Source organism: Dendrobates tinctorius, unplaced genomic scaffold (genome assembly GCF_039654945.1).
Source record: "Dendrobates tinctorius isolate UK_male_01 unplaced genomic scaffold, ASM3965494v1 ptg000007l, whole genome shotgun sequence".
In the NCBI taxonomy this organism is placed as follows: Eukaryota; Metazoa; Chordata; class Amphibia; order Anura; family Dendrobatidae; genus Dendrobates; species Dendrobates tinctorius.
In genome coordinates, this window is record NW_027361675.1 from 40,673,696 (window position 1) to 40,699,215 (window position 25,520).

General features: G+C 42.8%; 1 protein-coding gene across 3 annotated transcripts in view; it reads left to right on the top strand.

Annotated features, from left to right (window-relative positions):
• POR (cytochrome p450 oxidoreductase) overlaps positions 1 to 25,019 on the top strand; it is a 77,815-nt gene extending 52,796 nt beyond the window's left edge. For all 3 annotated transcript variants that reach the window (XM_073573822.1, XM_073573826.1, XM_073573827.1), the window contains 12 exons: positions 734 to 883; positions 4,122 to 4,246; positions 4,558 to 4,647; positions 4,870 to 4,968; positions 5,479 to 5,595; positions 6,902 to 7,020; positions 7,720 to 7,901; positions 11,470 to 11,619; positions 12,698 to 12,965; positions 18,996 to 19,141; positions 20,407 to 20,492; positions 22,973 to 25,019. In XM_073573822.1, the coding sequence (XP_073429923.1) occupies positions 734 to 883; positions 4,122 to 4,246; positions 4,558 to 4,647; positions 4,870 to 4,968; positions 5,479 to 5,595; positions 6,902 to 7,020; positions 7,720 to 7,901; positions 11,470 to 11,619; positions 12,698 to 12,965; positions 18,996 to 19,141; positions 20,407 to 20,492; positions 22,973 to 23,117 (1,677 nt within the window). In that variant the 3' untranslated portion in view covers positions 23,118 to 25,019. The remainder of the gene's footprint in view (positions 1 to 733; positions 884 to 4,121; positions 4,247 to 4,557; positions 4,648 to 4,869; positions 4,969 to 5,478; positions 5,596 to 6,901; positions 7,021 to 7,719; positions 7,902 to 11,469; positions 11,620 to 12,697; positions 12,966 to 18,995; positions 19,142 to 20,406; positions 20,493 to 22,972) is intronic.
• The last annotated feature ends 501 nt before the right edge of the window (positions 25,020 to 25,520 follow it).

A 25,520-nucleotide genomic window follows, 5' to 3' on the forward strand; every position in this document is an offset into this window, starting at 1 on the left:
TGTTGACACTATAAGGGTGGAAGGAGAGGTTTATTGTCACATTGTGGTTCACTGTTAAAAAGGGAAATGTCATATATTCTAGTGATATACAGTTACTTTTAAATGCATTAGTTTTACCTTTTTCTCTGTTTCACGTTGCCTCGCACAATAAGTTTCCTTTGCCTTGGTTATTGTGTTTTAGGACCTAATTGTTGAACTGTCGAGTCTTTTGTGCAGATCTGCCGGGATTGCCTGTGCCACTGACTGCATGTTTAATCAATTATCGAGCCCCTCCAATGGACTGTGCATGCAGCTAATAGGAGTTATTAAAAACAGCCTTTCTGTAAAAGAAAAACAAAATCCAAAAAAACTGCAGTAGTAACCTATTCTTATGTTAATGAAGCTGTGCAAACAATGGAAGCCAGACACATTCTTTCATGATTGAATTTTAACCAGGGCTAAGTCAGGGGGCTTCATTAGTGTGCTGTGGGAATCCTGGATGTTATGGTTGCCGCGGAGTCGCTTTCTGTAATATCATGGCCATCTTACTATTACAAGAATAGTGCAATTGTGTCCATTTCTTTCAAGAATCAGACCGCCACGACACTCCCCTGAATATATGACAAATGTTTTCCAGATTTTCTATTTCCCAGTTATTGCTCAATAACAGATGAAAATGGATTACTACGTGTGTGTATATGTATAATATACTGTATATGCCCCATATATTATATGAAATGTTTGTGTTCTGCAGGCGGATCTTAGTCGACTTACGGACATTAACAACTCTCTTGCTGTGTTCTGCATGGCAACATATGGTGAAGGGGACCCTACAGATAATGCTCAGGACTTCTACGATTGGTTGCAGGAGGCAGATGTCGATCTGTCTGGACTAAAATTCGCAGTGAGTGCCATTGTTAATAATGAAAGGCATTAATGGGCACATACTGGAAATCAATTTGCTGTTCGGTAAATATGTGGCATTTAACAGTTGTTCCCATCTCCGTAGGTGAATATAGTCAGACTGTATTCTAAAAAACAAGCACTTGAGCAATTTTCAAATATAAGTGGATATAATATAGATATAGAGAGAGAGCGCGAGATATGATATATTAGTATGTATGTCAGCCAGATACCCTCTTTAATAAAATGGTACATCAAGAGTTAAATAAAACATACACACTCTGAATCAAATGCAATATCTGTTTATTTTACAAAAAAAGTTTAAAATTGCGTGGGCTCCCACATAGTTTTTATAACCAGCAGAGGGAAAGCTGAGGGCTGATGTTAATATTCTGGGAAGGAGCCAAATAGCCTTAAAGGTTCCCAGGCTATTATCTGCTCACAATGTTTTCTCAGCCATTACTGGCTAGTTTACATGGGAACCCCAGAAAAAAAATTGACATGGGGTCCCCCTATAAAATTAAACCAGCAAAGGCTAGGTAGACAGCTGCGGGCTGATATTAATAACCTGGGCAGGGGCCATGTATATTGCCCCCACCCAGGCTAAAAACTTCAGTTCTCAGCCACCCCAGAAATGGTGCATCTTATAGATGTGCCAGTTCTGGCACTTAATCTCCACTCTTTCCACTTGCCTTGCAGCGGTGGCAAGTGAAGTAGTAATTGTGGGGTTGATATCACCTTTGTATTGACATCAAGCCCACGGCTTAGTAATGGACAGGTGTCTATAAGATGCCTATCTATTACTCCTTTATTGACTCTTAATTAACCATACTTATTATCCCTAGTCTCCTGCAACAAAAGTAAAATAATAAACTGACACAAATACTCCCTGTCCGACATAGTCCTAAATAACGAGTGTCCCACGATGAAATCACATCTAAAACAAGTCACATCGCGAGATGTGACCACTCTCCATGGCTACGATGACACACTGACAGGAGATACACTGCAGAAGCGATTATCACTGAGAGTTCACCGGAGTTCGTGCTCTCACATTACGGCAGTTCCAATCCACTGTGAGAATTTTCTCACGCAGCGGTGCCGCAAGTGATAGCACGAGCTCCGGTGGCCGCTGACGGCGGCACAGTGATACACAGCGGGAGGATACCTCCTGTCACTGTATCACCGGATCCGTGTAGAGTGGTCACATCTCCTGATGTGACTGTTCTACACGTGAGATCGTCGTGGGACACTCGCTATTTAGGACTACGGCAGACCAGGGAGTATTTTTGTTGGTTTATTATTTTATGTTTGTTGCAGGAGATCGAGGGCGTAGGGGAATTAGCTGTTTGGTAAGTATGAATGTTTGTTTTGTTTTTTTTTTTTTGTTTTGTTTTACAATTGAACACAGTCGCCGGAAGCTGGGACTACTGTCCCATCATCGGCTCATGCTGTCACTGTTATATGTGACTCCAGACATAGCCGGATGGGAGTAGTAGCCCCATGAGACAACGCCTGGCAACACACAGACACCCTCAGACATAGCTGCACATATTTTTGGCACACAAATCCGCAGTTAAACCACAGGTGTGAAAAGGTCTGCGGATTTGCGTGCCAAAAATATGTGCGGCTATGTCTGCGGGTGTCTGTGTGTAGCCAGGCGTTGTCTGATGGGGCTACCACTCCCATCGGGCTATGTCTGGAGTCGTAGCCCCATCAGACAACGCCTGGCTACACAGACATCCACAGACATAGCCGCACATATTTTTGGCACGCAAATCCACAGACCTTTTTACACCTGTGGTTTAGCTGCGGATTTGACTATGTAAGTCAATGGTTGCAGAAACGCTGCACATCCGCAAAAAGAATTGAGAAAAATAAAACTCTGCCGCTGCGAATCAGGACAGAATTTTCCGCAACGTGTGCACACCAATTCTGATTTTCCATTAACATTGGTTGTGCAATACACTGTGGATTTGGTGCAATTCCGCGTGGAAAAAACGCTGCGGATCCACAAAATCTGCAACGTGTGCACATAGCCTTATAATTTGATTTGCAGGCATATAGGTGGGGATTCGGTATTGAAATCCCCGCTGATCACTCAAAAAAACAGATGCACAGCTCTGTGATAAAAGTGCAAAGCTTTGTACCTAAGCTTTCTGTTGAATCTTTATTTCACCCTGAGTGCGCACTCCAGTATGTTGACACACTTCAGCCACATGAGGCTTAGCATTGTCATGCATCAAAAGGAACCCAGGGCGCAGAGCATCTGCATATGGTCTCACAGAGAATCAAGGATCTCATCCCAGTACCTAATGTCAGAGTACCTCTGGCTAGCACATGGAGTGCTGTGGGGCCCTCCAAAGAAATGCCTCCCCACACCATTACTGATCCACTGCCAAACCAGTCATGCTGGAGGATATTGCAGGCAGCAGAACCTTCTCCATGGCGTCTCCAGACTCTTGTCACGTCTGTCACATGTGCTCAGGGTGAATCTGCTCGGTGTTGGGCTGTAAGCACAACACCCACTTATGCACTTCGGGCCCTTATACTATCCTCATGGAGTCTGTTTCTGACAATTTGAGCAGACACATGGGTGTTGGTGGGCTGCTGAAGGTCATTTTGCAGGGCTTTGGCACTGCTCCTCCTGTTCTTTCTTGCACAAAGGAGGTGGTAGCGGTCGTGCTGCTGAGTTGTTGCCATCCTACAGCCCCCTTCCGCATCTCCTGGTGTATTGGCCTGTCTCCTGGCATCTGCTCTATCTCTGGATACTGTGCTGATAGACAAAGCTACCCTTCTTGCCACAGCTCACATTGATTCGCCTTCCTGGATGAGCTGCACTACCTGAGTAACTTCTGTGGGTTATAGACACTGTTTCATGCTACTGTACAGTACCTCTAGGGGTGACAGCAATGACAAAATACAAAAGTGACCAAAACAGCCGAAAAGGAGAACAGAGAAATGGTCTGTGGTCACCCCTTGCAGAACCACTCATTTATATTGATTTTCTTGCTAATTACCCATCATTTCTACCTGTTGTCTGTTCCATTTGCACCCCAGCAGGAGAAATTGATTTACAATCGGTGTTGCTTCATAACTGGGCAGGTTGATTTCACAGAAGTGTGATTGACTTGGTTACTTTGTTTTGGTTACATGTTCCCTTTATATCTGCTCCATTTTTCCATGTTTTTGTTTTTCTTTACCACTGAGCTTAACAATGTTTTCTCCTCCTTTTGTAGGTGTTTGGCCTCGGAAATAAGACATATGAGCACTTTAATGCCATGGGCAAATACGTGGATAAAAGGCTCGAAGAGCTGGGTGCTGAAAGAATCTTTGAGTTAGGAATGGGAGATGATGATGGCAAGTAAGTGCTCCATGTTCACAATTTTACTTTAAGTGCTGTAGAAGAGTTCCCCCCCCATGTCACAAAGTTGTTAGAAGATCCTGTCTGAGAGCTGCAATGCTTTGTGAAGCTCAGAACCATAAAACAAGTGGCAGATTTCAATTACTGATATTCTGACAAGCATGATTTGCCGTTCTCGCCAAATTAACTTTGCACTTTAATTTGTGGAAATATTAGTGGTCCCCATCATTGGGCCTCCTCTGAATACCAGTGGCTATCCTCTGTAATTAAAACTAATCCATACTTGTGTTTCCCATTATCTCCTCTCTCAGCCTGGAGGAAGATTTTATCACATGGCGGGAGCAATTTTGGCCTGCAGTGTGTGAACACTTTGGTGTGGAAGCCACCGGTGATGAATCCAGGTAAGATACAACCAATTCCTTGTCTAGTCTCCTGTGACTTCGTAGTCTAGGCCACACAGTAAATAAGAAAGTACCACTCCTTGGTGCCCTTCCTAGTAAAAGTAGGCATCCAAAAAACTATTCATAATTTACTATGCTACACATAGGCATGATATATAAAGTAGGAAGTGTGGCTGTACCCAAATGTAAACGCGTCTTTTTTTTTTTTTTTTTTCTTGGTAGTATTCGTCAGTATGAACTTGTCGTGCACACAGATGAAAATATGAATAAGGTGTACACTGGGGAGATGGGCCGTCTTAAGAGCTACGAGACACAAAAGCCGTAAGTTTCTTTCACTGTTTCAGTTCCCATCTGTAAATCTTGTTTCGTGGAGTCTGTATTTGTTCCTACGCTCGTTGCCACATGCCAGCATTTTTGGTAGGAAGGGACTATGCTTCTTTTAGTGCTTTCTTGTCATGTCATCAAGTTGACACTATGAAACACTTCCTCGTCTTAAGCTGACTATGCACATTAGAGAGCAGTTGGCCAAACATGCATTCAGCCAACAACTATCTCTACCGACTCCACCTCACACATAAGCACTCTTCTCGGCCAAGTGTTTGTTTATTTTTAACGTTTCTGTCTTGAAAGCAAATTCATTGGCCGTTGAAATTCCGTTTGCCCCATCCTTCTCTTCCCAACTTTTTGTCTGGAGACAAATGGAAGGCCTCTGTACACATCAGATGATGGTCTGAGTTTTGTCTGACTTTCAGCCAGTGTGCACGAGAGGCCTTTATTGATTGCATAAAACCTGGTGTTTGGACCAAGACTGAACATTTTTCTTCCATCCAGACCTTTTGATGCCAAAAATCCATTCCTGGCCAATGTATCTGTGAACCGAAAACTTAACCAAGCTGGAGAAAGACATTTGATGCATCTGGAACTTGAAATAACTGGCTCAAAGATCAGGTAATTTTGTGTTTTAATCCTAATATCTATATTGCAAGTTTACCTTTTAGTCTGATCATGCAGCTGTGTGTAGCAAATAGATGTATATAATGTATGTATATCTCCTGTGTGTGTGCGCACTATAGTGTGTGTGTCTGTGTGTGTGTGTGTGTGTGTGTGTGTGTGTGTATATATATATATATATATATATATATATATATATATATATATATATATATATATATATATAAAAAATCTCAAAGTACTGTTGCCAGTCATTGCAGATCCACGCCTACTAGAATGAATAACCTGGCTGCGGCTACTAATCAGTTGATGGTGCTGTACTGCTTAGCTCCTCAACTGGTAACATCCAGCTGCACTGAGGACAGCTGATTGGTGCTGGATCCTCATTGATATGATATTGATGACCTATTAGGAAAGATCATCCATATAGAATTAGTGGAGCAACCATTTCTAAGGTTTGTCTGACACCACTAATGTGGCCAATTAGTGTATATGGAAGACCCATAAGGGGTTCTCTGCCATCTATGAGCCAGCATGTGGAACTTCATGGTGTACATTTTAACTGGCCAGTATCTATGGCTGCCTTAGCTAAAAGGGAAATTGAGAAGCAGACGTGTTGAAACTTACTAAAGTAAGGATTTGTGGTGACCTTAAGAAACAGTGACTTAATGATCTAAATATTAAAGGATTATCTCTAAAGTACAGTTTGTAGTGAGTGAATTTTAACTAGACTGATCGATATGATTAAGAGATTTGCCACCTCAGAATTTGAGGCGAAGATTGTCTTCTACTTTCATGTCAAGCCCCCGTTCCACACTGTGATATCGCTAGCAATATCGCTGTAAAGTCACCGATTTTGTGACGTTGCAGCGATATTGCTAGCGATATCGCTGCATGTGATGCTTACCTCCGACCCGCTCCCCCGCTGCTCATCGTTGGTCGCGCGAGAACGACCTGGACCATTTCTCGTCGGCCACTTCCTGCTGCGCTTCTTGTGGCGCCGACGAGCGACGCGTGGAGCCGGGCGGGAGGATGTCAGGATCGCCGCGTCTGACAGGTAAGTAGCGACCGCCGACCCCAGCGATGTCGCTGGTGAGATCTGCCTGTGTGGCATCTCACTAGCGACCACTTAGCGATGCACCAGCGATCCATATCGTTGTCGGGATCGCTGGTGCATCGCTAAGTGTAACGGTACCCTTAGTCTGAAAAATAATCTGATATCCTATCTTATGTGTGATGTTAGTGACTCCTTAAAAAGCATTCACTTGAAATACTATTTAGTAAATCCTGCCTGTCCTTTTAGGTATGAGTCAGGAGATCACGTGGCAGTCTATCCAGCTAACGAGTCTTCAATAGTTAACAAGCTAGGAGAAATTCTGGGAGTAGACCTTGACATTGTAATATCTCTGAACAACCTTGATGGTAAGTTTCTCTAAGGTAAACTTTGTCCCTGACCTCATACAACCAAGATTCACACATAGCCTAATGTTCTGGCCTGGCATAGCCTGTTGCATGTGATGTTCTGAACTGTGTGTGCTTTTCTAGGCAAGGCAGATAAGAATAGATTACACAGACTTTGTGCTGTCTACTGGAACTTAGTATCTATGCTTCACAATAAGAAGAGCATAGTGACTCCACAGCACAATACGCAGTTCTTTATGCTTCCTTCACTTTTATATGTAAAAAAAAAGTAGGAAACTTAGCTACCCCCATACGAAGACTGTCAGCTGATAATGACTGGTTCTCCAGGAGACAACTTGCAGAGATGTTTGTCAGTGGCTTCCTCGTAGAAGACAGGAGCGCTCCACCAAGTGGGAGAGGCGGCCGTTTGAATGAAGCATTGTTTTGCCAACAGACATCTAATGTGTGTGGCCCGGTTAATGTTTTAGGAAGTTGAATTTTTTTTTTTTTTTATATTATGCTGTTATAGGAGCAATAGTATAGTGCCTTGTGGTGTATATTGCTCATTCTTCTCACATATGCATAGTTCCTTTATTGATTCATAAAACACATGCCCCCAGCAAAAAGAATGGAACCTTGTAGTATTCTAAAATAATGTTCTTCATTTTTAGTCAGTGCTTTGAAATTGGTTTAATAGTTTGTCATTTCTTTTTCTTGCAGAGGAGTCCAACAAGAAGCATCCATTTCCCTGCCCTACCACATACCGTACAGCTCTCACCTATTACTTGGATATAACCAATCCACCTCGCACCAATGTACTTTATGAGCTCGCCCAGTATGCCACTGATCCAAAAGATCAAGAGAATCTGCGTAAAATGGCCTCCTCGGCAACTGATGGCAAGGTAAGCGAATAGCCCAGCCTTGTTTGGTAGGAAGGAATTTGCAAATTGCTTGTTTAATTGCTTCTATGAATACAGTACTGCTATCAAGCTGCAGCTTTTTCTCTGGTGCATTTGGGTCAGCCATGTAATACTCCTATTTGATGCACAAGAAATGTATAGCTGGCCGTATTTTTACCATGCGTGGATCTGCAATGACTAGCCATTCACTGCTGTGGCTTTCATCAATCTTATATATATATATATATATATATATATATATATATATATATATATATATATATATATATATTCTAGTCACCGCAAGCATTTCTAGTCATGGCCATTATAACATACATTCCTGGCAGTGAAAGGGTTTTGTACCTCTTCACAAGCTACATGTATGTTGTCCCAGTGCATGAAATATGAAAACTGATACCTCGCATTAAGTCTTTGTTACAGGAGATTACAATTACATTAAATCAATGTTATCCCTCTCCTGACCTATCTATTTTTCAGCTTCTTTTTTCATTTTTTTTTCTCCTCTTTCAATAGCCAACTTTTTTTTTTATTTAATGTTGACCTACAAATATGAGGGCTTGTTTTTTTTTTTTTTTTGTTATTGTGGAACGAGTTATTTTGAATGACACCATTTACCATGTAATGTACTGAAGGTGGAAGTGCAGTGAAATGTTGAAAATAAAGATTCCAACTTTTTGTGTTTAAGGCATTCTTTGTGTGATAACAATGAATTGGAAACATTGTTCTTCAGATCAGTACAATTTATCAAATATAAATTATTTTTTTTTCGATGTGAGGACTTGTTTTTTGCTTAGTGACCTGTTTTTATTGATATTATTTTGGAGTACATATGATGTTTTGATCGCTTCTTATTGCATTTTTGGTGAAGTTGCGGTGATATAAAAACCATGCTTTTTTTCCCCCTCCATTTAGAGTGCTTACCTTTTTAAAAAAAAAAAAACAAAAAACAATTTTTGCCTGTATAGTGTCATAATTTTCATTTATTTTTTTCAGTCCAATTGGGTGTCTTAAACCTGCATTAGTCTGTCCGCCTATGTTAAAGGGAACCTAGTGGATGATACTTGCTACACAAGGAGACGTGTCAATCTAGAGCAGTGGGTTGGGTGGTGGTGCTGGGAAACCACCTTTCAGCATCAAACATATTTTGCCTTAGATCATACAGCCAATGCTAATGTGGATTGGGCATAATGTATCTGCTGTCAGGATCCCTTTAAACGTTAAGCACATTTTTTTGTAAAGTTAAGCATTAACAGGCATGTAATTGCAACTTGCCTGCCTGTTGTGTCTGGCGCCGTTTTTCCCAGCACAGATCAGTCACAGACTGCTCCTGCCGGGGATTCAGAAGCCTCTGCTGACGTCACGTCTACAGGGCGGTGGCTTTACTTCCACTCCGCTCTGTCAACGATGGAGGATTTCAGGTGTCATTCTGATTTGACAGGCAGCTGGGATCTGGCTAACTGGGGGCGATGGCGGTCGGTCAGAATGACGCCAGAAGCCCCTCCCACCCCTGTGACGTCAGCAGAAGCAGCTGTATCCCCGGCATAAGCGTCTGTGACCACTCTGTGCAATGAACAGCACTGTGCACAACAGGCAAGTAGGTTGTAATTGCCTGCCGCATAGTACTTGGGTACAGTTTTTTGATTTTTGTAAAGTCCTAGATATATACCCTTTAAGTATTAATATTTCAATACTAATGTTTCCCTTTATATTTTATACACACCCAAGCAGCCACCCCCACTTGACAATGCTAACTGGTCCTAAGGAGACTTAAAGGGGTATTCCAATCTCCCAAGATCCTATCCAAATATGTAGTAGGAGTAATATTAGCAAATAACTCCAATTAGAAATGTAGTATAGTTCTTCTGATTCGCTGTGTTGCTTACCCCTTGTGAAGGCATTGCAATAGCTTTGGTACCCATGGTTACGACCACTAACCGCTAACTAGCTATCACTATGTGTGGTCGTGAACATGGATACCTAAGCTACTGCAATGCCCTGCACAGTGGTAAAGCAACATAGTAATATGAAGTGCTACACCACATTTCTAATTGGAGTTATTTGCTAATATTATTATTACACCTGCTACATATTGGGATAGGATCTTTGAGATGGGAATACCCTTTTTAAGGTTACAGATCTAAGATTAGGGTAACTCGGAAAGGGTTAAGGCATAAGTGTACAGAATGGGTTAAGGGCATGCACAGAGATATATGGAGAAAGATAGTGTAGAAGTCTGCGTTTCTTTTTTCTGTTATGGGAACCAGTCACGTGAAGAAAAAAAAACAAAACGCTATTACCCTGCAGATATGCTGTTAATCTGCCGGATAATAGCGTTCTGAACCCGGCCGACTCCCGCACTTTGAGCCTTTTAGGCTATGTGCACACGCTGCGGATTCACCTGCGGGTTTTTCCGCGCGGATCCGCAGGTAAAACCGCAGGTAAAGTGAGCATGCAGCGGTAAATAGAAGCACAGTGAGCATGGGATGTCTATAAATCCCATCCACTGTACCTCTAATGTAGAACGCAGTGTTTTGGACTCAGCGCAGGTGAGCTGCGTCCAAAGCGCTGCTATTCCTGATCGTGGGCACGTGCCCTTAGTCGTGTCTCCTTTTCTTTTCTGATGTGTGTTTCCTGATGAGGAAAGCTGTGTTATGCCATCATTCTATTTTGCCATTTATGGCTTGTCTGATGGCCACTATCACCAGGTGTGATATGGGTACTTGTACACAAAAAAAACAGTTTTTGTGCCTAATGATCTACTCACAGGTACATAGGCAGGAGTATTTCACTTTACTTTGCAGTCTTGATTCACAATGTCTTCATTTTTGTGTCTGCAGCTTTATGTAGACTTGTGTGTTTCTTGGGAGATAATCAACAAACAATCTGTAAGTGCTTGATATACTTGCTTCCACTTGACTCCTTACTGTAACCTACCTACATTTGGTAGGCTAACATGAGGAAGAGGACATTTTAGACTACATTACATAAGATTGGTTTCCAGCCTGTAACCATGTAGATGCCTAAGTTGGCATAAGAGTTGTAGATATTGGGGAAAAAAAATCTTTTAGTAAAGACTACTTGTAATATAGATTTTTTTTTTTTTAAATAATATATATTATATCTCTTTGATGCATTGGCGCAATACATCAAATGTAAACCATTTGAAGAGTTCTCCAGCATACTGTGGCGACAAATTAAAAGGGTTGTCCAGGACTTCTACATTGCTGGCCCATCATTAGGATAGGTAATCAGTGTTTGGTGGGGTGCGACATCCAGGAACCTCACTGATCAAGCGGTTTCCAATGCCGGACGGATGTGTTTTAGTTTTGGAGCTGCATGTCGTACCCACACTTATCAGATATTGATTGCTTATGGCAATCAGTGTAAATGTCCCTGACAACCTTTTTAACAATATCTCAACATTCTGTCATCTTTTAGATGGTCAATTAATGTTAACCTAACTGTACTTAAAATACAAAAAGGTATGTGGAACTTTGGGGTAAAAAGCTTTGCATTATTATGTTAATACATAGTATTCCATCTTGTCCAGGCTTTGTACCTGAATTGGGTTCTGGAAGCAAGGAGAAATATCTTGGCGATTCTCGAAGATATGCCTTCACTGCGTCCTCCTCTTGATCATCTTTGTGAGTTATTACCACGTCTGCAGGCCCGTTACTACTCTATTGCCTCCTCTTCAAAAGTAAGTTATCTAGATACTAATTAACCAGAGTTGCCTGTCCATAATGATGGCTTTTTGTCTATATCTATGTCTTCTATTTTAATATCCACAAACCGTACTCATTTTATTCACTAAGACAAAGATTCTTATCCTACTGCCCTATAGTACCAGTAGAACATTAAAAAGCTTGATAATGTGAACTTGTGAGTGTTCAATGAGCTACACTAGGGAGTGGTGACCTTCCCAACCTATATTAACCTGTCTGTCTGAAGATCTGCTGTATGTTCACCTTTGAACACCATTTTCCATTAGATACGATCTCCATGTAAAGCTTTGGCAAGTCATTTGAGTTGGACAAAGCTGAAACGCGAAGCACAATTGCTACTAAATATAGAGTTGTGTATTGTTAAAAATGTGAGAGGCTGAGGATCAGTGTCTCAATCTTACCTTGAGAGCCATATTCGTCCCCGATAGAGGGTCATGCGCAACATCCAGAGTCCCCCCTGAGTACTACATCCAGCTTACCACCACCCCCCCCCCCCCCACCATCACCTTAACTTCAGCAATCTTGCATCACGCTCTCCAGCTATGCAAAAAGTGTTTCCTCCTCTCAAAGTAGTCCATCTTCAGGGAATTATGGGTCCTTTTAGGGATAAATATGCAGGTACAATAATAAGGTCATCTATGAGGGAGTAGTCGCCATATCATTTATAAATATGACAAAGAAGCATGAAATGTCCTATCTATAGTTCCTCAGTACAATGACCAATAACTGAAAAAGGACCCCTAAATCTTCCTCCTAGGTGCTGCTATACTACTGGGTCTAATATAGCAAACACTTCAATAAACCTAATAACTCTATATGAGGAGGTGTGCTCCATGGGAAGTCTGATATATACACACTCACTGAAGCAGAGATGTTTCACATAGTTACCCAGACATATGTACTGTTGAGGGAACATTCCCTGTGACGCCTAGATGATATCTTTACAACTTTGTGTATATACTATTGTGTTATTGTGTAATTATTATTATTATTGCTATTTGAAAGACTGGATCAACATTTTCTCCTTTATGTCTGTTGTGCACCGTAACGTAGGTCCATTCCAACTCCATTCACATCTGTGCGGTTGTAGTAGAATATGAGACCAAGACTGGACGACATAACAAAGGGGTTGCTACAAACTGGCTTAAAAACAAGCCGCCAACTGACAATGGCCACAAATCATCCGTGCCCATGTATGTCCGTAAATCTCAGTTCCGACTACCATTCAAACCCAGCACACCGATTATTATGATTGGACCAGGCACAGGTATCGCTCCATTTGTGGGATTCATTCAAGAGCGGGAATGGCTGAAACAGCAAGGTGAGTGTACCAAGCCCATGATTTTTAAATCACTCTGACTTCTTTAAGCAATGACTCGTCTCTGCAGAAAGTGAAGCATACATTTGATTGATCTGTTCTGCAGCACCCTCCTCTCTGTTGTCCTCAATCGGAGCCCCTTCCTGTAATAATTTCCCCTATCCTGGCCCTCATTTTCTAATGTCCTCTGTCTTGGCCCCATCCTGTAATAATGTGTCCTATCCTGGCCCTTTTCCTGTTTTACCCACTGCCTGGTGCTCTCCCCTGTCTTCACTTTCATGAGGACATACGTTCAGCTGAAAAAGGTGTTGGCGGGTCCGCTTCCTCCACGGGGTGTACTCTATCCGCAATCCCTATCTTTACACCCCAAGAACAAGAACTTCATTTTTTGTTTATATTAGGGTCCCTAGCTTTAAAATAATCTAGGTGCAGAAAGCAAAACTAAAGCCTTCAACTGTTATCTTTATTATACAGCCTCCAAGGGAGGGTGAAGCAGTAACTTTTCTTTTCATGTTTTTCTCCCCCTTTACTATTCCTGGAGTATATCTGCACTCAAATTTAGGTTTTTATTTCTACCAAAAGGGTAAAAAGGTGACCATTTGCACAGACGATCGCTTATCGTCCTGTGAATTATAGATATTTTTGGTATACTTAGTTCTGGTGATCATGTGGTGATTTCTATATGAATATACGTTCATACAGGAAATCTAAAAAAAAAACATTTAACCTTCACACATGAGAGCACACCTGAGAGGGATCTGCCCCGCCAGGACAGGAACCTACTGAAATATAAGGGGCGGCACCTCTCCCCCGCTTCAGTTGGGTTCCTGTCCTGGAAGGGAATCCCACACTGACAGCGGCGGTGCCTGTCATAGGTGAAAGAACCCAGGCCCGTCTGGTAGCGCAGTACCTGAGGTCTCCGGGTTCGTGCGGGTGGTGCTCCTGGAGGCTCCACCGCGCCTCCCTCCCCTCGCACTTGCCCGCGGTCTCTCTCCCTCAGAACACCTAGCGTGGGAGAGCCGGGGGCGTCTTCCGGCCGCTGATGTCAGCAGCGCAGGGCATCCTGGAAGTTCGCCGGCTGACATCAGTAAGGCGACTGCAACATGGCGCCTGGAGTGACGCCTTTTCTCAGGAAACTGCAGCGGTCGACTGGCGGTCGCAGGGGGGAGGGGAAAAACGCTCACCGGGACCGAGGCTATTTAAACGAGGAGGGCGGTCAGCATGGCCGGGTAGCCATGGGGTCAGAGCAGGAATGGTCGTTGTCTCCACCATCTCTGCCTCCTTCACAACCCTCTGCTCACAAGCATGGTAGCCGATCAAGCAGCAGTTCGCCCCAGCCGTAGGTCGGGGGACTTCTCGAGATCCAGAGAGCACAGATCTCGTGCTCCTCCACAGCCTCCGAGTCCGGTACCCTTGATTACGGGTGGTGAGTGATTTTCGTGAATGTTAGCAAGCTGTTTAATAGGTGCCTTCTTTTGTATGTTTAAATTCCTTAGGAAAAACCTAAGAAAGCAGGGAGTAAGAAGAATAAAGATTGTTGCATATGTAAAAGCCCCCTAGCAAGAGACTGGCAGAAGGACCTTTGCGCCAGCTGCATCCAGCGAACCATGGCAGAGGAAGCGACTAGTTTCGCAACCAACCTTAGATCAGTTATCAGGTCTGAGATGGAAGGCTCGCTTAAAGCATTGCTTAAAAAAGGGAAAAAGAGTAGGAAGAATCCCCCTAGCTCTATCTCAGACTCTTCCTCAGCCTTATCTCAGGCCGAACACCCAACCTCCTCTTCCTCCTCCTCCTCAGATAGTGACATGGGTGGCAAACTGTGTTTTCCAGTAGAAGATACGGATTATCTCCTCAAGGCCATCAGAGTGACAATGGGCCTACAGGAGGAAAAAATGGCTAAGTCCCTGAAGGACGTCTTGTTCGGGGGACTACAAGAGAGGAAGAAACTGACCTTTCCAGGCAATGAAAAGGTCCAGGCACTCATTGAGAGAGAATGGAGGAAGCCTGAGAAGGTCAGAAGCTCTCCCCCCCCCCCACCCCCCCCCTCCTCTAAGAGGAGGTACCCCTTTGAGCATAAGGACACAGAAATATGGGACAAAGTCCCAAAGATTGACGCGGCGGTGTCCAGGTCATCCAAAAATATCGTCTCTGCCCTTGGAAGACTCAGGGGTACTTAGGGACCTGCTAGATAAAAAGGCGGATTCCTATTTAAGACATGCATGGGAAGCAGCAGCAGGAGGATTGAAACCTGCAATAGCCGGCACCTGCACGGCACGTTCCCTAATGATTTGGCTGCAGCAATTGGAAAAGGGACTGGCTTCAGAAGTCTCAAGAGAAAAAATACTGGCAGATATGTATCTTCTGCATGGGGTGGCAGCATTTTTAGCAGACACCTCTGCTGACTCCATGAGGTTGACAGCTAGGGCGGCAGGATTATCTAACGCCACGAGGCGGGCGTTGTAGCTTAAGGGCTGTCCAAGGGATCTGCAGTCTAAAGCTAAGCTGTGCTCTCTCCCATGTGATGGTCTGTTTTTATTTGGAAAAAACCTAGATGACATCCTAGAGAAGGCAAGTGACAGGCTTCCCCAGGTTTCCATGGGATCAGAGGAGGCCGCCCTTTCGGAGAGGAAAATTCAACAGGGGCCGTCCCCTGGGGGATGGTAGGAGATGGGAAGGAAAAAGGAGTCCGGATTTATGTTCGGTGGAGCCACTTCCAAGAAATCCCCACAATGACGCCATTATTCCGGTAGGGGGGAGATTGGCGTTCTTTTCCCAGGCCTGGAAAAACATCTCTTCCAATGCATGGATCCTAAACATCATAAGGGAAGGCCTCAAGATCCCTTTTTCACATCAACCTAGAGCATCATTTGGCATTACCCCTATCAGGAAGGGGATAGAAGAACAGTTGGCCTTGGAATCAGAAATCCTGAGTCTGCTAGACAAGCAGGTTCTTTCCGAAGTCCCGAGCGAACAGGAGAAAACTGGGTTCTACTCGCCCCTCTTCCTGATAAAAAAGAAACGGACCAGTCATTCAGAACAATTATAAACCTCAGAGGCCTCAATCAGTAGATAAAAAAATCAGACCTTCAAGATGGCGTCGGTAGCTACAGCCATAAAGCTGCTCCATCACGATTGTTTTATGGCCGTAGTCGATTTAAAAGATGCATACTGTCACATCCTCATCCACCCAGGTTATCAAAGATACTTAAGTGTGGCTCTCTATATCCAGGGCATTCTCAGGCATTTTCAGTACAGAGCCCTTCCATTCGGCATATCCATAGCCCCAAGAGTCGTAGCGGAAATGACAGCCTTCCTCCGAATTCACGACACGATCATAATACCCTATTTGGACAATTTCCTAATAGTGGGCAGCTCAGAAGACCACTGTACAGTTGAGACGAGTAACCGAACCCCTACAGAAACTGGGGTGGATGGTAAACGTTACAGCCCCTAAAAAAACCCCCCAGGTTTTTCTAGGGTTTATCCTGGATTCTGAGCAACAAGCCTGTCTACTACCAGAGGCCAAGAGGGAAAAGGTGAGGAATGTGACCTTGTCTGCCCTAGACCAACCCCACATGACCCTGAGAAACACAATGTCCTTGCTAGGTACTCTGACGTCCTGTCTCCCGGCGGTCAGGTGGGCACTATTCCACACCCGACAGCTTCAAGGGGAAATTCTATCAGCACAAAGATCGCTGAAAGGGCGTTTAGAAGGAAGACTGGAGCTTTCCTTAGTGGTCAGGAACTTTCTCAACTGGTGGTTAGACAGGACAAACTTGACATCAGGGATGCTATGGGACAAACCAGTGACAGACATAATTCTAACAGATGCGAGCTCCTCAGGGTGGGGGTTGCACCTAAGGGGTCATGTGGTCCTGGGGGCCTCAAGAACAGGGCGCATCTTCCAACTTGAGAGAACTGTGGGCAGTGAGCAAAGCCCTAAGAGACTTTATTCCCCTCCTCAGTGGCCGCACTGTCCGTCGTATCATGTCGGACAACACAGTAACGGTGGCATAAATCAATCACCGGGGGAGTACAAGATCACACTTCCTAATGAAGGCAGCCAGCAACATTTTTCACAGAGCAGAACAGCACCTACTCTCTCTGACGGCATTGCATATAAAGGGGGTAGAGAATATAGAAGCATATTTCCTGAGCTGCAATATACTAAAGCAAGGGGAATGGGCTCTAAATTGGTCTGTTTTTCAAAAGATAATGCAGCTATGGGGGAAACCGGTGATGGACCTCTTCACCAACAAAAACAACAGGCAAGTGGAGAGATTCTGTTCATTAAAACCAAGTGAAAAGCTGTGGGCGGTGGACTCATTGCAGATTCCGTGGGATTTCAGGCTAGCCTGTGCGTTCCTCCCCCCCCATTGATTCTGATCCCAACAGTAGTGATAAAAATCAGGAAAGATCAAGCCAGGGTGATCCTAATAGCCACGTTCTGGCCAAAAAGACCCTGGTTCTCTGCTGCGGATGATGTCCCTCTCAGATCCATGGATTCTGCCGGAGATCCCAGGCCTGCTAACTCGGGGTCCAATATTCCACGCTCGGGTCAAGGGATTCCATCTGATGGCGTAGAATTTGAAAGGTCACTTCTAATGGATAGAGGGTTCTCTCTGGGGTTAGTGGCCACCCTGCTGAAAAGTAGGAAACCGGTAACGACTAATATCTATGGCAGAACATGGAATAAATTCCTGCAGTTCTTAGGTAAGCCATTAGATCAAGAGCCCCCGATTAGTGCCATCTTTTAATTTTTACAATCAGGATTACAGCTGGGGTTAGTGGTAAATACTCTTAAAGTTCAAGTATCCACACTGGGCGCGCTATATAACTGCAATTTGGCAGCAAACAGATGGGTAGCTAGATTTACTAAATCCTGCCATAGGTCCAGACCTATCCCATTACCAAGAATAGCTTCATGGGATCTAAACCTGGTGTTAGAGGCCCTTACAAAAGAACCATATGAGCCTATTCAACAACTACCCATAAAGAATCTTGCCCTAAAACGATTATATTAGTTGCCCTTATGTCGGCCTGTAGAGACTAAGGGACTTGCAGGCTCTCAGTAAATCCACCTTATACACAAGTATTTCAGGATAGGGTTGTATTAAACACAGACCCTGCATATCTGCCTAAGGTAGTATCAGATTTCCATCGAAGTCAGGAAATTGTCCTTCCCTCTTTTTGCAAAAATCCAAAAAATCCAGGGGAGGAAAAATTCCACAATTTGGATGTTAGGAGAGCCCTGCTAGAAAATATATCTGTGACTAGCCAGTGGAGGAGGTCCCAGTCCCTATTCGTAGCCTTTCAGGGTGCCAGAAAGGGTTATGGAGTGTCAAAGGGGACTATTGCCAGATGGATTAGGGAGGCCCTTAATATAGCCTACTCAGCTAGTGGTGTTCCGATTCCTGACGGCATCAAGGCTCATTCCACCAGAGCCGTGGCGACCTGTGTGATGTGGTGTTGGATAAATCTGTAACTAACCCGGAAGTCCTCTTATGCCCTGTAACCAACTGAAGCGGGGGAGAGGTGCTGCCCCTTATATTTCAGTAGGTTCCTGTCCTGGCGGGGCAGATCCCTCTCTGAAATGTGCTGTCATGGCTACCGGTAAGTAACCATGGTGGTTTCTGGGTCAAAAGGGTCTGTTCTTAAAATTCTCAAACTGAAATCAGGTGGGGGGATTTAAAAAGTAAAATGGGGTCATACTGTTTTCTTCACGCAAAGTAGTCCTGTTTAGTTACGTAATGGGAAGAATGTATGTCTACTGGCAAGCCTGTCATGATCTTTTCTTCAGGATGTATTCACATGCCTCAGATTTGTTTCAGAACTTCTTGACTGAACATTGGTTACATCTGAATGTGGTTGTTTCTGTGGCAATCGCACAGATTTTGACAAGCCCTGCATTTTTAAACATTTTAGATTAATGGCCCATTTACAGAAAACTGCGTGTGAATTCACCCTAATATCACTGTGCTGACAATGCTGTGATCTAGTGGGGAGTATATGACCTTTTACTATGTTTTGCAGGTAAGGAGGTTGGAGAAACTGTCTTGTATTATGGCTGCCGGTATCAAAACGAAGATTATCTGTACAAGGAAGAACTTGCTAAATTTAAGAAGGATGATGTCCTCACCCAGCTGAATGTTGCCTTCTCCCGGGATCAGAAAGAAAAGGTAATGATCTGAAGCGTTACTTGGATTTTGAGAATGTGTTGTCCTTCTCCCAGTCCTGTAAGTTAATTTATTTCTGACTATCATGGGTCGTTAAAATATTCCACACTGGCCTATTTCCATAATATGCGGAGTACCCACTGACTGGGAATTGGGCAGTATTTGCACCGGTTGTTGACCCAGAACAATCAATGGACCAAATACATGCATGATTTTCCACACAGACCATAGGAATGTTCTGGTGCTGATAAAATGCCAATATATGTTACTTTTGATGCGAGTCTCGGACCAGTCACTCTCAAGAATTGGGTTCTCTTATATAATAATAATAATAATAATAATAATAAAAAAAAACGTGAAGATGACAACACAAGAATTAGTGTGAATATGCCACTACTTTTTTTTCATGTTTACAGTCCTGGTCCAGATAGGAACTGCCAAAGTGCTGGATGTGGTCCACAGGCCGAACTTTTCCCCATGTCAATCTTAAATGAATAAAGCCTCGTTCACACGTCCGGGTGTAAAATGGTACTGGTGTCATCAGTATTTTGGATCAGTGTCTGTTTTTACCATCAGTGTTTGTCATGGATAAATAAGTAAATGACAAAGCTCACTGACTGTACACTGTTGCCATCCATGTGCTGTACCTGTTTTTACCGGACCCATAGACTTGTATAGGCCCTTTTCTTCTGTGATACCAGAGAAAAACATGTCTTCATGAGTTTTGCACAGGCATACGTTCTGTGAAAAAACAAAACAAAAAAAACGGACGTGAATAGCACCATAGATTATAATGGGTGCGTGTAGTATCGTGAAAAAACAATACGTACATCTGAATGATGCCTAATACTGTTATACTTGTCCACATGGATCAGGCGGCATGCTAGATTACCAGACTTCTCAGCCCCATTCACATTTTGCATTATTGTAGGAAACCATTTTCAGTATCTAGATGTGCAGCGTTTAGATTTTACCATTGACTATTTAATGGCATTTTTCACGTGAAAGTGTTTTATCTCTGGAATAAATAACCTTTCCGAGCCCTATAAATCATTTGCTACATTTTAATTTGCGAATAGTCCTGTAATGTTGTTCTGAATAAGAGCAGTGCAGAATTTCTAATTCGAAGATTTAATATTCTGTATTATTTTTCAAAATGGGGTCCTTAGAAAAATTATAGCAATGTGCTAATTGTATTACATTAGTAGGTCATGATTTGGTGAAGGGGCTAGCTGTCTATAGTTTTATATCTGTATTTCTTCTTACAGGTTTATGTCCAGCATCTTCTAAAGAAAAACAAGGAAAATGTGTGGAAGCTGATTAGTGAGGAAAATGCTCATATCTATGTGTGCGGGTAAGTGTCAAAATGGAAGTCTGGGTATCTGTAGCTCCCTTCTCTATAGCTTGGCTTTCTTACCAGTCCTGAAGAAGGTAATTCTAGTACGTGTTGGCTTCCCACTGAAAAAACCTTCTGAGCCAGAGATGTTACATGTCATCTATATACACTGCAGCATGACTTCAATGGGGCAATTGTCCCAAATATAAAACTGCACTGTATTTGACCTTTTTATTTATTTTTTTGTGTTGGTCAGACCCTATTTATTATGCTTACTTAAATGGCGCCATTAATTACACAGCGCTTTACAGACATAATAATTGCTGCCCCCTTAGGGAACTTAGATTGTTAGCCCCGATCAGTATGTCTTTGGAGTATGGGAGGCCCACACACACACACAGTGAATGCGACTGGGAAAGATACTGGTCGGAGTGTATATCTCTCCCAGAAAGTTAAGTATGGTCGTACTGGTTGGTGCAGCACCTTAGGTGCTGATTCGTTCTATTTAGAATATTTCTGGACCGGGTTTTATTGGAGTGATTAGGAGGATTTAGTGGTGGGACTCAACACTCCCACTCCCGCTTCAGTATGGGTTTTGCTGGAGGCTTAGCCATCTCAACTGAGAGAGGTTGTCTTATTACTGACACATAAAAGGCTGAAAAATAAAAGCCTCAGAGTGTCACAGCCACCGGAATGATATGTTTCTGAGGAGGATATGCACAGTGGATTAATGAGCTAAATGCTGAGTGGCTGGAAAGCCAAACCCGCGTACATACCTGGTAGTGTAACGGCCCCGTTACATGCATCAATGTCCCAGTGATCCCACCAACGATCCAACGTGGATGGGATCGCTGGGACATAGTTAGCTGATCGCTGGTGAGCTGTCGCATAGACAGACCCACCAGTGATCAGGACCAGCGAGCAAGCTGGTATCCAATGTAAACAGCGGGTATCTTAAGAGCTGCACGGCTCTTAGTTACCCGCTGTTTACCTTGGAAACCAGCGGGTAACTAAGAGCCTTGCGGCTCTTAGTTACCCCCTGTTTACCTTGGAAACCAGCGGGTAACTAAAAGCCTTGCGGCTCTTAGATACCCCCTGTTTACCTTGGAAACCAGCGGGTAACTAAAAGCCTTGCGGCTCTTAGTTACCCCGTTTACCTTGGAAACCAGCTGGTAACTAAGAGCCTTGCGGCTCTTAGTTACCCCCTGTTTACCTTGGAAACCAGCGGGTAACTAAAAGCCTTGCGGCTCTTAGATACCTGCTGTTTACATTGGAAACCAGCTCCCAGCGTCGCTGATCGTTGCTCTCCCGCTGCCACACGCAGCGATGCTCGCTGGCCAGCGGGAGACCAATGATCAAAAAACGGCCCAGGACGTTCCAGCGCGATCAGCGATACCCAGCAGGGGGGGCGGTCGCTGATACATGTCACACACAGTGATATCGCTGGTGAGATCGCTGTGCCGTCACAAAATCAGCGATCGCGCTGTGTGTGACGGGGCCTTAAGTCCGGCTAGGCGCTAACTAACACACCATACCGTTGACAAGTCTATGTTGGTTTTTGTTAACGATTTGTTACTTTTTTGTTTGGAAATAAAGCCCCACGCTTTCTTTTATATAGAATGTCTGCGTATGTCGCTGCCACGATGCCCTACAACGCCCTATCATGTCACAACCGGGAGCACATACAAACTCCATGCAGATGTTGTCCTTGGTGCGAATTGAACCCAGGCCCCCAGTGCTGCAAAGCAACACTGCTAACCACTGAGCTACCAATAATCTAGTACACTATGTAAAGAGGGAGGGAAGGTCAAACAAAGTCCAAAGGGGCAGCAAAACACTATGTGACTGCTGCTTAAAAACAAAACTTGTGTAATTTTATCCAGTTATCATTTGCTACTCCCTTCCATCTGCTCCCTTTTTCCTAATACTTGGTAGATTAGCTAAAAGTAGGAGACAGGAGGGGAAGTAGTGGGGTAATGCACAATTCACAGGTTTGTTTACTGGAGATCCAGAAGAGTTTTTTTCCCATTTTAGTTTAGGTCCACTTGAACAATGGAAGGGGTTGTTCGTTGCTGCTCATCCTCGCAACGGGATGTGAGGCTGACTCAGATACTACTTGGCTTTACTGAAGTATGTAATGAGTGCTCCTATTAGGGTAAAGGACATTGTAAAGGGAGAGAGGATGAGCTTTGTCTTATTGTCTTTGGTATAGATGGTATTAACTCTTATTGTAATCCTGTGTGTAATAATAAAGAGACTAATAGTCTTCTGTATAGAATATGAAGGACAAATCTAAAATTAGGCTTGGTGGTCCATGTCAAAGTTAAATGATTTGTTTTTAATGTAGAAAAATGAAAAATATTACTTATCGAATTTAACAAAAAATATAACACATTTTTGATTTAACAAATAGAATAATAGGTAATCTTCTGACACACTCCCTTTTTAATATCCCATGATAAGTACGCGTAATCATTGCCTTTATTTACGCCTTTCAGTGATGCCCGCAATATGGCTCGTGATGTGCAGAACACTTTCTATGACATTGTCGAAGAGTATGGAAAGATGGATCACAGCCAGGCAGTGGACTACATCAAAAAACTAATGACCAAGGGCCGTTACTCCCAGGACGTCTGGAGTTAATTTACCCAAAGTCTGCCAAAGGAGGACTGTCTAGAGTTACTGTTGGAGATCTGCATGAGCCAGTTTACGTAAATCAAATAGACACTATCTTTTAGAATTGTTTTTAAGAGATGCAGCTGGTGTAGTACTGTTCCAAATGTAATCCTCTCAAATTATGTTTCGTACCAGTCAAGAAACTGTCCAGGCCAGTAGGATATCCATGATCAGTCATTGTGATGCATATGGACTTTTATTTAGTAGTAGTTTGTGTCAAAGGATGTGCTGTTCAGAAAAACAGGGTTGTTTTGTTTTTTTTTTGTGGGGGAGGGTTGCAATTTTGCCAAGATTGGAGGAGAATCATGAACCAGGTACATCTGCATCAGACAATTTGTCATTCACATGGCATACTTTTCTTATCATATCATGTGGCTGCTTTTATGTATTATGATCCAATTGGCAATGGATGACCAACAATCTATTATACATTCATGCATCTGATATATTTTAACTTTTGATACTATTTTCACAAATGAGGGTATACAATTCTTTGGCTTTGCTAATTGTTAAATGCAAAGACCAGAGGATACCAGTTTATCTACGTGAACTGGCAGATTGAGGCTTGACAGTATAAAGAACCTCCTAAGCGCGTCTCTCCAAATTAGATCATGAATGAGATTAATAAAAATCTAAAAAGAAAAGCTTTATTTTTATTTTGTGCCTTATACATTTGGCTTTTCTCCAGTCCCTTAATTGCCATCATGAGATGAGCTTGATAAATAACCAGCAGTAATTCTACTGTATATTACTTCTACAAATGTCTGTTCATTGGAGCATTTCCCCATTTATTCTAGAGACTTTCCTTATTATACAAGACGATCATGGGTTTGCAGATGATGCCTGACATGCTGTGAAATGCCACCGCTGTCTGGAGTGTTTGCTGCACTGCATTTACATTCAGCATCCCAAATCATACCTGTGTCGAAAGATTTTGATTGTTACATCCGAGATCTAATGCTAAACCATTTATACGATTTTTCTTGGACAAACTCGATAACCAGTCATTCCCGAATGCAAACAGTTGTAGATACCCATTCCCCGCACCTTATTTATTTATTTCACAATATCTTGTAGTCTGAATAGTTCTGAATGAACTTTTTATTCATCATCCGTGATGGGATTGCGCAGTTTGCTGTACAGTAACTTGATTCAGGAGATTTGACAAGGTCACGACAATGTAGGTTGTGCGTAAATGGTTCTTCTACAGTGTGGTGGACATCATGGGTAAACTGAGAAATTAGAGTACCTCCTGATAAAAGGTATAAATGTTGTTTCTTTTATTTGGGCTGCATTCACATGGACATGTCGGCCCACTTTTTTCTTTTGTTAGTTGTGTTTTTTTTTTTTTTTAACCACAGATATTCATCATTGGAAAGTATTTTTTTTTTTTTTTTGTCCCCCCGCCACGCCCCCCCCCATATCTTTGATGGGATTTACAGATTATACACAGACAAGAAGAAATGGAGTGGATGACTTCAAACTTGGCATTCATGTTTACTAGTATTGTAGCATCTGGACTATTGTAATGTGTGTTTCAGGAGTCACATTAAAGAAGGTTCATCCTGATTCTACACAGAACTAGTTGTAGTCATGGTTCCTCCAGGGTTCTGTCTGTCGTCACAGATTTGTTTTTTCGTGCTATCTTATGTATGGTTTGTTCTTGTTTTTTTATTCCATCTTCTCTTTGGTCTGTTGATGTCCCATCATTTTAACCTTTTTCCTGTGTGCATTGAGTTTAAAACAAAAAAAATTCAATTTTTTTTCTTGCCCTTTTCAAAATAAGCTTTTAATTAAAATATTGTCAATGATTGTAAATAATTTTAAATATACCTTAACCTTTGAAATAAAATATAGATCTTAAATTTATCCTCATGTATGCCTTTTGTTTCCTATGTCCTTGCAACTCCTTATTATACCTTTTTATGTAATGAGCCGTATCTATATTTTGTTCCATGGAATAAATCAGAAACCACCAATGAACTTCAAGCTTGTCCAGCTTTACCCACAAATATATAAATCATGCACAGCACTAGTGGCTTCATCAAGGAATCCTACTGCTGAAAATCCAAGTGTTAATAAGAATGAGGGTCTTGTTACAGCCGTTTGTATGAAGTGATGGCAGTGCAAGCATGCTGCCTCTCCATTCAAAGTCTATGGGACTAACAAGTAGTTATTTTTCGTAAAAAGGGCAGCCCCAGATCGGTGAAAGATACTTAACTCAAAGTTCACCATAGTCCACTATGGAAAGAGCTGCTGCTTGTTAAACTACCCTTCCCTTTGAGAGCTGATAAAGCGTTGTGAAGGTGAGGTAATTCCATAAAGTTTCTCATATCGTCTTGATCAGGAGTGGGTAATTAAATTTTCTCA